General features: G+C 41.3%; 1 protein-coding gene across 2 annotated transcripts in view; it reads left to right on the top strand.

Moving 5' to 3' along the window:
* DOCK1 (dedicator of cytokinesis 1) overlaps positions 1–12,514 on the top strand; it is a 563,486-nt gene that overhangs the window by 65,950 nt on the left and 485,022 nt on the right. For both annotated transcript variants that reach the window (XM_048857028.2, XM_048857026.2), the window contains exons 6-10: positions 3,841–3,989; positions 8,910–9,045; positions 10,275–10,432; positions 11,637–11,718; positions 12,155–12,290. In XM_048857028.2, coding sequence (XP_048712985.1) covers positions 3,841–3,989; positions 8,910–9,045; positions 10,275–10,432; positions 11,637–11,718; positions 12,155–12,290 — 661 coding nt within the window. The remainder of the gene's footprint in view (positions 1–3,840; positions 3,990–8,909; positions 9,046–10,274; positions 10,433–11,636; positions 11,719–12,154; positions 12,291–12,514) is intronic.

Genomic DNA, 12,514 nt, shown 5'->3' with positions numbered 1-12,514 from the left:
GAAGGTAGCTTGGAGTTAGTTATGAATATTTTGTGATGATCTGGGCAGTTTCAGATAGTCTGTTTCTGTTTAAATACAGTGATTTTAAAAAATTATGGCTGAAATGCAAATAGTATTATTATAGTCTAATACCACATTAGAGGAGATGCAGCATCCCGGTGCTCTTAGTTTGACGAATGTAAGATTAGCAAACCCATCTTCTTTAAAGAAAATGGGAATTTCCACTTCAAAGTATGTTCTGTGCTATTTGATGCAAAATTTCTAGATGTCACGAACAGCTGTATGAAATGTATATTATGTGACTTCTTTTTTTATGGCAAAAGTAAAGTGAATATCCTCCAAAAATAAGAATTTGAGAACGTAACTTGGGAAAATTGAAGATAACAAGGAAATAAATTACTACTTGAGTGTGGTACTGAGCATGTCTCACATAAAGGGACACTTAAAAGAAGCTAGAAACTTTGACTGTTACAGGGTCTGATGCAAAATCCACTGAAGTCAATGGAAATGTTCTGACACACTTCTATGGGCTTTGGATGAGGCCCACAAAGGAGAAGGAAGGAGAGACAAAATGAATTATGTTGGAAGTGAATCAGAGGATGAGATGTAATATGGTACAGTTGAGGCGAGAGAGAGAATATCAGATGCAAATGAATATAAAGTAGAAATTTGACTACTAATTTAATTGACTACTAATTTAATACTAGAGCAGTAATGCTTTTCTGGTGCAAGAGAAGGATGTGTGGGGCAGGACCTGGAAGGGACAAAATATGAAAGGGGCAGAATTGGGAAGAATAACTAGGAAGAACAGAATGAGAAATGACTCTGGCTGTCGGGGAGAATGGTTTCTCTGGTTGCCTGCTGTGCACTATCCTCCTCATCTTCCTTGTCCCCCAAATCCTCATCCCTGTTGCATGAGACTCCTCGCTTGCAGGTGTCCATGGACAGGGGTGGAGTAGTGGTTGGGGCCCCCCCTAGAACTGTATGCAGCTCATCATAGAAGCTGCATGTCTGGGGCTCTGACCCGGAGTGGCCATTTGCCTCTTTGTTTTTTTGGTCGGCTTGCCTGAGCTCCTTAATTTTCATGCGGCACTGCTGTGGGTCCCTGTTGTAGCCTCTGTCCATCATGCCCTTGGAGATTTTTGCAAATATTTTGGCATTTCATCTTTTGGAACGGAGTTCTCATAGCACGGATTCGTCACCCCATACAGCGATCAGATCCAGTACCTCCCATTCAATCCATGCTGGAGCTCTTTTGCGATTCTGGGACTGCATGGTCACCTGTGCTGATGAGCTCGCCACGCTGTTCCAAACAGGAAATGAAATTCAAAAGTTCCCAGTGCTTTTCCTGTGTATCTGGCTAGTGCATCTGAGTTGAAAGTGCTGTCCAGAGCGGTCACAATGGAGCACTCTGGGATAGCTCCCGGTGGCCAGTACCGTTGAATTGCGTCCACACTAACCCAAATTCGACCTGGCGATGTCAATTTCTGCGGTGATCTTGTCGGGGAGGAGTACAGAAGTCGATTTTAAGAACCCTTTAAGTTGACAAAAATGGGTTCGTCATGTGGACGGGTGCAGGGTTAAATTGATCTAACGCTGCTAAATTAGACCTAAACTTGTAGTGTAGACCAGGGCTTAGTTATCCCTGCTAGTCCTTGTGGGACTGATAAATAGCATTGAGCCTGATCATGGCCTGCATGGGAGACCTCAGTGAAATATCATGACTGCAGGAAGATGTTGGCAATTCCCTTTTGGATCAGTACTGAATCGGTGGCCTAGCATGTACTGCATGACATTATGATGTTGGAAGTGCTATCTTTCTGATCAGATATAACTGAGGTTCTGACTAGGGTTGTCACCCCCTGAGGTACAAAAAAACCAAGACATCCAGGATGAGCCTGAGTGCAAAAAGCTAAAATTGGACAGCTGGCAGTGTGTACTAAACGCCCTTACAGATTTCCCAGGACAGCTGTATCAAAAAAGGACAATCCTGGGAAAACCTGGGCAGGTGGCGACCCTAGATCTGACTACTTCTCATTTCTTTAAATACATCACAGTCTCTTTTTTAAGAATAGGGAGATTAACCCTGGTTTGCTGGCAAATGCCAACTGAGGTAAGTAATCTGTCTGCTTAATAGCCATTGTAGTTTCTCTGCTGGATATAACTAGGGCCCTACCAATTTCACGGCCATGAAAAATGTGTCACGGACTGTGAAATCTTGTCGGTCGCCCACCCCCCCCACCCCCCCCAATAAAATCTGGTCTTTTGTGTGCTTTTACTCTATAGTATACAGATTTCACAGGGGAGACCAACGTTTCTCAAATTGGGGGTCCTGATGCAAAAAGGAGTTGCAGGGGGGTTGCAAGGTTATTTTAGGGGGGGTCGCGGTACTGCCACCCTTAGTTCTGTGCTGCCTTCAGAGGTGGGTGGCTGGAGAGCAGCAGCTGTTGGCCGGGCGCCCAGCTCTGAAGGCGGCGCCCAGCCAGCAGCAGCGCAGAAGTAAGGGTGACAATACCATACCATGCCACCCTTACTTCTGCGCTGCTGCCTTCAGAGCTGGGTGGCCGGAGAGCGGCAGCTGCTGACTGAGGGCCCAGCTCTGCAGGCAGCAGTGCAGAAGTAAGGGTGACAATACCGTACTGTGCCATCCTTACTTCTGCGCTGCTGCTGGTGGCGGCTCTGCCTTCAAAGCTGGGCTCCCGGTCAGCAGCCGCCGCTCTCCAGCTGCCAGCTCTGAAGGCAGCGCCACCGCCAGCAGCAGCGCAGAAGTAAGGGTAACAGTACTGCAACCCCCCACCCCCTTGGAAAAACCCTGCGACAGCCGCCCCCCCCAACTCCTTTTTGGGTCACGACCCCTACAATTGCAACACCATGAAATTTCAGATTTAAATAGATGACATCATGAAATTTATGATTTTTAAAATCCCGTGACTGTGGAAATTGACTGAAATGGGCCATAAATTTGGTAGGGCCCTAGATATAACATTCACTTGCTGCCCTAAACTGTTGTGTAGCATTGCTGTGCACTGTTAAGCAACCACTGCATCTCACTCCAGAGGTGGCCCTGTTTCATGGTTGCTAAAGTTTAATCCTGAGTGTATTTATAAAAATACTATCAGAGAAATTATTTCTTCCGTCTCAAATATGGAATTCCATCTCCCTGTCCCCTGCTTTCTACCTTATTTTCTCCTCCTCCAAAATATTCTACTGCTCTGATGTGCTAGAGAGCCTGTATTCAATTCTGAGCTAGACAGGGTAAGATCTGATCTCTTGCAACCCCAGAGCTCTGTAAACAGGTATTCAGTATCATCATAGATCCAGAAACACCTCTTCTTTTAAAGGCAGAACAAGTCCATCACCTCCACCCCAGTAAATTATACAGTATTACATTAGTCTTTAAAGCCAAGGTATTCTTTCCCATATTATTCCTATAATGTTCCTGCTGTCTGTCTGTCCTTCTGAATTCTGTGTAATGCCTGGTCCGTGGAAAGATACCATATAAACAAAAAGGATGCCTTAATCCTGAATCATTCACTGTATTGAGTAAATCATGGTCAATGTTTTAAAGGGACTTAGGTTCCTAAATCAGTATTTAGGCACCTAAATAGGAGACAAGACTTTGAAAAGTGCTGAGAACCCAACAGTTGCCATTGAGAGGACAGCTACATGCTCAGCATTATTGGAAACCAGGCCTCTAATTTTGGAGCCTAGCTTTAGACACCTAATTTTGAATCTCATGGCCCATATTTTTAATATGTCATATAAAAACTCTAAAATGTGCTTAGTTATTTACCTTTTTAGAATAACATTTACAGTCTTGTTTATTTTATTTTCAAACAGCAAGATAACAGAGATATGTTCCACAGTGTACGACATATGATATATGATCTTATTGAATGGAGATCACAGATACTTTCTGGAACTCTACCCCAAGATGAGCTCAAGGAAATGAAAAAGAAAGTGACTGCCAAAATAGATTATGGAAACAGGTTTGTGATGACTACTTCATAGGGTGTGCTTCTTGAGAGAGTGGGGGGAATCAGCCTTGTTGTATTATATAGCAGTTCGAAGGCACCGGATATACATGAAGAAAGTATTTCTGTAAGGAGTAGTACTTGTAGTTTAAGTAGCAATCTTTTTAGAGTACGGTAAAGTGGGAAAAATTGCAATATAAAAGCATTTTTGATACAGTTCAAATTATAATTTGTGTACTAGACTCCTTCTGTTAAACTGTCACTCATAAACTTTGTGACACTATCAGTTTGATGTCAGATTAAAGCTATGATTTTTCTGAGGTCAGATGAAAGATATAAATTGTTCCTGTCTTTCAAAACCCTTTGCCAATTCACATAAACGGTAGCTGCCTCTCTAGCACCATCAGCTGTTTGCACTCTGAACTTGTTAATGCTCTCATGCAGTGCTAGAGGATTTGTCTGGGAAACGTGGGGTATCTCATTGTGCTGCTGCTTGTGTAGTATCTAGCTTGTATTAATGGTTATACTGTTGATTAGATTTCATAAGCATTTATATTCATCCAGAAGACGAGGATAAAAACCAGGAATGGCACCTAATCAACGACAAATGTTACAATGGGGCATGCATCAGATATGTCAGCAACTTAGATGAGGTGACTTTTGATTTAAGGCTAAGCCTTCTGAAAACTATTCGGATAGAGGAAATGTTGTGTTTGAAAATTGAACTGGTTAATGGTAGATTTAAATCATCCCATGGTAAGGAGGAATGCCGTACTATTCAGTTGTGACATTATTTTTTAATTGAAAGCGAGGAATCTTACCTTGCTTATACACAAAATTGGAACCTGGTCAACATAGCAGTCTGAATAACGAGAAGGTGGGGTAATATAAGGTTATTGAACTCCTGGGGATGGAAGATTGATCAGCCAAACTTTCTTTAAGTGCCACTGTAGTATGATTAGCTCATGAGGATTCATCAGTTTGTGCTTTGCTACTTAAATATTGCAGGTTTTTCAGTTCTTGTGCCCATGTACTTTATCAGCAAAATTAGTGATAAAAAAATCGCTAACTCCATTCAGTAAGTAATTTAGCATTTATAATCCAAGATATGGTCTGTTGTACCCCAGTAGACAGTTAACCAGATGTTGTTGATATTATTTGTTTGGCTACTGTATTTTACCATCTGGCTAAGGAGTTGGTTAAAGTTACTCTGAATAACGTCCAGATGCTCAGTGTTCAACACAATAGAACATCTTGTACTGTGTTTTTTATTCATAATGTTCTGATGGACTAATTAAGTGATTAAAACATTCCCTGTAGAATAGGGGAGAGAATTGAATTTGAACTTTTGAGTAAATATGCACATTTTAAAGGGTGCAGTATCTTTTTAGTACAGCCATATATCGTGTTTTGCGTAAAATGAAATAAAATGACAATTTTTAATATCCAGACATAAGAAATATTCATTATGCATTAAATATATACTGTCTGGATTTCATGTATGTGCTTGCTTTTCCCATTGTTTACTGAAAGTAATTGGTTTTTACATAAATAAAGGCAGGATACTAATTTTATTGTGCTGCAATAATCAAAAACGTAATCATTGTGGATTTATGGACTTTCGTTTTTTAAATGGGTAGATATGAGATTATGAGACTGGATCAGTTTATTGTGTGTCAATGACAGGTGTCTTTTTGGGGTTGAAAAGCTGATTGTAAACAAAATGAAACACTTGGGAACAACTCCTTAGTCATCAACATGTTTTTACAAATGTCACGTGTAAGTTAAAGAGAAATGAAAAGATAAAATCAACGTAGTTTCTGCTCCTGTTCATTTGACAATCTGCGCCAGTGGGTTTCCACTCTGTTGTTCATAGTTGCAAGGTGGAATGATCAGTCACTGAGTATTAGATTATTTCCCCCCCCGTGCCTGTCTACATTCTTCTAGACACAGGATGGCTCCTGTGCTTTTCTTAGCTCCAGGCAGATGCATTTGGCTTCTCACAGAGTGGACAACTGGCTGGATGGGTGTGCCAGATATCTCCAGTGGCAGGCTCCTGTAGCCACAGTTGTTGTAAATCCTCTCGTTCAGCTTCCCAACCTAGGCTAGGAGTGTCTCTGCCTTCTCACGACAGGCAGGAGAGGGTGTCATGTCCACACCTGTGGTAGCAGTGGCAGATGAGGATGCCGTGCCTGCTCTTTATCTCAGGCTTCAGTCGGAGAGTCCAGCTCCTCACCAGGTAGCCCTCCGTAGGAGCTGAAGCTAGTCAATGTATATTGCAAGGTTTCCTGAACTGTCCTCTGGCAATCCCACTCTCTCTTTAGCACTCATGTTCCACTCCAGAGCAAACAGTATTTCAAAGAACCCACTGTCACAGATCCAGTTGGGCACCCTCTTGCAGAGGGAATCCAAACCTCTGTGTCCCTGGATGGCTTAAGCCCCTCAAGGCTGAACGGAATCCGGCCACCCCTCTAATCTCTGGGTCCTTCGGCACATGCTCTGGGTGTAGACCTCCTGTCTGCACCTCATCCTGAGAGCTGGAAACTGCTGTCCAGCTGCCTAGCCCCTCTGGGCTCAATGCTGACCCTTCAGACTCCCTCATACTTAAACACATCTTCTCCCAGAACTGCACCCCAAAGGTGTGAACTTTCTGGTTTGCAGTAGAATTCTCTCCTGGGGCATGCAGTAGTTGTAAAGCATTTTAAACACAGGAGAGGTACAGATCTAACACATTTGCCCTTTTTGTCGTCTGCACAAACTTTCCCCCAGCACTGTGCTATTGTGCATGCTTCGAGGACAGATGCAGCCTTTGGTGCAGCTGTTCTTTGATCTGTACTAGATCGGTGATCCTGGCACCCACCCCCAGAAGTTTGTATGCTGCTTGGAACTCATCTACAGTGAAGGACCCATAGAGACAACTACTCTAACAAGGAGCGATTACTTACCTGTACAGTAACTGCAGTTCTTCGAGATTTTCTGTTCCTATTAATGCCCTACTACCTGCCCTTCTTCCCCTCTACTTTGAAGTCCTTGCCTTGGCTGATTGCCTAGTTGAGAAGGCACCGGAGCGGCGACTGGTCCACCCTAACCTATATGCCCTTGAATCAGAACATAAGAATGTATAAGGCACAGATGCAGATCTTGCAGACACTGCAACCAAAACTCTCGGGTCAAAAGCCTGAGGGTTTGCACACGTCTGAAGTGTAGCACACATAGGGCTAAAACATCTCAAAGAACTCCAGTTATTGTATGGGTAAGTAACCCCTCCTTCCCTTGGGAACCCTTCTGGGCTCAGGAAAGCAGGGAGGGCTTCCTGCATTATGCAGCCTCTGAATGCTAAGTTGCTGGAGACACAGCTGGAGACAAGAGACTCTGACCCATCAGCTCTTCACTATTGATAACTTTCAGCCCCTTCTGTCAGGTGACATCCAGCTCCGCCTTCCCAGTTGACCAGAAAAGCCTGCCAGGTGACTGTCCCCTGCTAAACCTGTTCTGCTGGTTGGGAGCCCATCTTTTGTAAAGAGCTGCTCTCCTTCACTGGAAGAGCAGTTAACTGTGAGAACTCTTTTGTTATTCTTTTGCCCCAAACCTTTGGAATTTTGGCCCTACATAGAGGCAAACGGACAGCAGAGAAGGGAAAAGGATGCACGTTCAAAATTGAGTTTGCAGCCTGGTAAAGACACAGAATTTGTAATCTAACTTTGTTCATGACTTCTACAGACAGATTCCCAAATCATTACATCCTCTGCCCCAGCTTTTCTGAGCAGCAGACCAATAAACTTTAGCACTCCAATCCTTTCTCCTAACGTAGGGACAGATGATCGTTCTGTACAAAGACCCTGGAACACCACAGCACTTGGCACTCCCTTCCTCCTTCAACTCAAGGCAAATCATTGAAGAGTTTCTTGCACTGAGACTGGAGGATGCTCAACTTCTTAACAGTCCCGTGTTTCCTCCTCTCATGGGAATGATACTCTCAGGCCATTAATTTAAGGTCCTCACATGGTAGTGTTTTATTTCAGGTAATCTGGAACATTATCTAGAGGGGATTTTCCCTGGGATCCTGTCCTTGGTGTGTCACGCTGTCAAAGACTCCATGGCTCCATATGCTCATGAGGCTTCTCCTTTACCTTTATGGGTGGCTCCTCCAGCTTCTGCACCCAGCTAGAAATGGTCCAGAGTCTTCCCTGCAGAAGAGAGGAAGGAGAAACTGCTACCTCCTGTCTATGTGCTTCCTGCTCAGAAGAGTCAGGCTTTGTATGACACATTTCCATGCTGGATTGGGATTCACCCAGTTGAGATTTCTTGGACTCTAAGTTTTAGCAAACTCCTGATGAAAGGACTGCCAAAACAAGAATTCACAGGAGAACAGGAAAGAGTAATTCCCTGAGGATATTTGGAAGATTAAGACCTTGGCCAAGATTGTTAGAGAGACTTGGAGCTATATAAACTGTATGTTCTTTATGCCTTGGTTTTATGACAAGTTCTGGAGCTGGCACGGTGGAAAACAGGTGATCCTCCCAAAAGATAGACTGTGTGTATGGGGAAAAAAAAATCTTTCTGAACAGGCTAACCCTTGAAACTTGAATCCTACTGACAGAAAATTGTACTCTTCCTGAAGGAATGATAAAGGTCTTAGTATCTCCTTTGCTGGGTCTCATAGCTTTTGCTTCTATAGATTTGTGGATTTCTAAAGGAACATGGAACTGCCTGCCAAGGAAGATTTTTAAAAAAGAAGCTAGAACTCATTTTTTTGACAGCCAATTTGTATGTGATACTACTTACTTTGTTGTCCAGAATGTCAAATGAGACAGATCAGAAAAAGAGATTTTTCTTTTCATATAAATCAGGTATCTGTGATTACATATTCAACATTCTGCAACTCTTGCAGGCCTTTTATGCGTAATGATAAGTAATCTGTAACTTTTTACATAGGATTCTCGATTTGGATCTGGTTGTAAGGGATGAAGATGGCAACATTTTAGATCCAGAACAAACCAGCACAATCAGCCTTTTCAGAGCTCATGAAATAGCTTCCAAGCAAGTTGAGGAAAGACTACTAGAAGAAAAGGTAAGATACACTATCCCCAACTGTTATCTTTTTAAATTAAGAATCATGTAAATTAATGTAAAAAATAATGATAAAATATAATTAAAGCAGGAATTTGGCTTAGTCTTCTGTTTTAGTCCATGAAGCATTCTCAAGATTAAAAGTATCAAAAATACATTGTGTAGCTCATCTTATTTGGGCTGCATAACTTACCCACCTTTTAAAAAATGATTCCTATACTTCAGAAGTGTCAATGTTGATATAATATTCTACCAATAAATTAATTAATTGATGGATTACTATGAGAGAGAACTACGAAGATGACGTGAGAGAGGAGATGCATATTTAATTAAATTGTATATATTAATGGTGGTTTTTCTTGAGGCTTAATTTGGGATACAGTGCTCTAGTTCAGATCAGTTAATATTTTCATTAGGATTGTATATGGCATCCGTATCCTGAGTTTAAAAATGCACTTGCTGAATCATCTGTGGCAAGTAAAAAGGTTCCCTGGTAAATGTGCGGGCAAAGCAAAAATTTTGCAGAATTTAAACTTCGCTTAAAAAATAAAATTCTCTCTCCTAAAGACCCATCCAAATGTGAACTTTGAAATCTGCTCTTCTTGAGCTTTATGTAGATGGCTTTATTGTCTCTGATGCTACTCACTGGTTTGCCAAGCAAGAGCAGAGCATAATTAACAAGGGTCTGGATAGGTTGTGGTGATGTTTACTGTCGTCGTCTTGTTGCTCTTGGGAAAGCTTGAAGCAGCAACAACAGAGGTAGGCCCCAAAGTCATCCATTGTGGAGAAAGACTAAAGAACTAGGGAAAGGGCAGAGTAGCGATCCTGTCTTCTCCCCCTTCTTTCCTTGCAGCCTGTAGGAGGCTAGGGAAAAAGTAGAAGAGTGGAGACAGAAGGAAAGCTCTTCTGTTCTAGCAGACAAATTTGAAGCTCAATCCTTTGCTCCATTCTGTCCATTCCCCCTTGGTAGCTAGAAACTATACAAAACAGAACTCCAAGGAGGATCCAGGTAGAGTAGCCTGCCAGAAATCTCAGCACCCTTCCCGTTCCCACTATAGAAAATGGCAAGGAGCTTCTTCCCCCTGGAGGGGACACACACTTCTTTTGCCCTAAATGTTTCAGGTAAACGTTTTGTAGTGGAAGGGTAAGATTTAAGGATATGATTTAAGGGCGTGATTCTAGTTGTTAGTGCTGTTTAAATTTGACTGTTTTGTCTCTCTTAAATTACAGTCTCAAAAGCAGAACATTGATATTAACAGACAAGCCAAATTTGCTGCCACACCTTCATTTGCTTTATTTGTAAATTTGAAAAATGTAGTCTGCAAAATAGGAGAAGATGCTGAAGTCCTGATGTCTCTGTACGACCCACTAGAATCAAAGTTTATCAGGTTAGTGTCGTCTGTCTGTTGCATTATGTATACCTGTTTATCTTGTGCCTCTCTGGATTTGGTCAAGGAGTCACAGCAGATTGGAGAGGGCTTTTGGAAGGTCAGTTTGCTGAGTAAACTGTAGCGGAAAGTTAGCTGGGAAGCCTGCATTATACAGCACTTCATCTGCTTTATTCAACACAGCAACAGATTAGTCTTCCTTGCTTCAGCACGTTAGAAATTTGTAGTGTTCCTTATCTCATTGTCTTTAGTTCCACCTATGTAGAGGTAAATGACACATGAACAAGGCTTGGCTCATTCACTGTTCAGCTGCCTTGGCAGTCATCAGAGAGAGTGAGTGTTCTGGATCCCCTGCTTCCTTACAGGGACTGCATTCTACTAGGCTGAAGAAGAATTGCTCTTCTATTCATATTACATGCACAAAGCACAATGATAGCTGCTCACCGAGTAAATGTTCCTGTGATTGTAATAAAAGAGAAGCACACCTGTTGTGATATCAGGTTTAAAGAGACAAAAGAGTATATTACTTTTTGACCCCTGTAAAACTTCATCATTAGTATCCATATGTGGCTATATGAATTATAAAATTACTTCTGTAGGCATCTTAAAGTTAATGTTGATACATTTTTGGTTTAGATTTTGAAGTGTGGTTCTACTCTAAAAAGTGACTTTAAAAATGCAATTATGTGGTACCATATTTGTGACTCACTAAACAGATTAGGTGTGGAAATCAGATGGTTGGTTTGTGTTTTTTTCAAATTGCCTGCCATGCAGACTCAAACTGAGAACTGAAAGTCAAGCTGGGTTCTTTTGGCTCATGCATCACCAATGACAGAACTCAGTTAATTGTCCTACTGTTTCATGAGCTGAGTAAGAATCCAGCTCATTGTCCCAGAGCTGCACTGTCACTCCTGTATTAACAGGTGTAAAACACTGAAACTAAACCCTCCCCCTCCCAAAATAATAAGAAAACCCAAAAATATAATTTAGTCTGTGAAATGGCAATGTTTACACACAAGGAACAAGCAATTGGGTAAGAAGGTGCTATTTAGTATAATCACTTTACTGAGCAGAACCTCGCTTATAGTGCTGAAAAATAGGTTGTTTAATGTGAACTTAACCAAATTTTGTAACATCTGAGCTCATATGTGTATCTAAATACATACATATATATATATATATTTTAAAAACCTTGTTCTTACAGTGAAAACTATCTAGTTCGATGGTCAAGTTCTGGGCTGCCTAAAGACATAGACAGATTACATAATCTTCGAGCTGTGTTCACTGTAAGTGTGCTTTTGTTTTTGCAGTGTTTAAAATGCTTTGTTTCCTATCTTGAAAAATGCTAAAGAGTTTTAACAGGTAGTAGACTACCTCTGCAGACTTGAATTTAGGTCTTGGAGAAACTTGTAAGTCACTCCTTGTTAATTACTCTAATGCAATTTCTGACAACTGTGGTTCATGTGGGTAAAGGCCAAGTTGAACCTCTGACAATTGTGAAAAAGATTTAAACTGTTCAAAAATAGTTGGACTCTTTGGCTTCTGTGTAAATTAATGGCTTAAGTATTGTTATGAAAATTCTATTGTCATGAGAATAACTTATTCTAATGCTAAAAGATGAAAAGACTAAATTCTGAACAACAACTTGTCTTTCTGCTGGCTATTAAAGTAGAACCTGAAATGAACAGGATTCTTATAATGTATGGAAATTAATATTTCTAGGACCTTGGCAGCAAAGACCTGAAAAGAGAGAAAATCAGTTTTGTCTGTCAGATTGTAAGAGTAGGCAGAATGGAACTAAGAGACAACAATACAAGAAAACTAACCTCTGGGCTAAGACGACCTTTTGGAGTAGCAGGTAATCTATTCTTCTTAGCTTTTACATAGTCAGAATTCACTGTAAATAAGAGCTGCTTTTAGTATTGAATAATTGTTCCATGTTTTTGTCAGCATTTTGGTAAGGGGGAAAAACAAGCTACTAAATCTTTTGTGTGTATCTTAGATACATATGTTACACTGGATGTAATTTCACTTAGGAAGGAAAAATCAAATGCACAACTACAAAATGGCGAATAACTGGCT

Source organism: Caretta caretta, chromosome 7, assembly GCF_965140235.1.
Source record: "Caretta caretta isolate rCarCar2 chromosome 7, rCarCar1.hap1, whole genome shotgun sequence".
NCBI classification, from domain to species: Eukaryota; Metazoa; Chordata; order Testudines; family Cheloniidae; genus Caretta; species Caretta caretta.
This window is presented reverse-complemented; position numbering and strand designations above follow the sequence as displayed.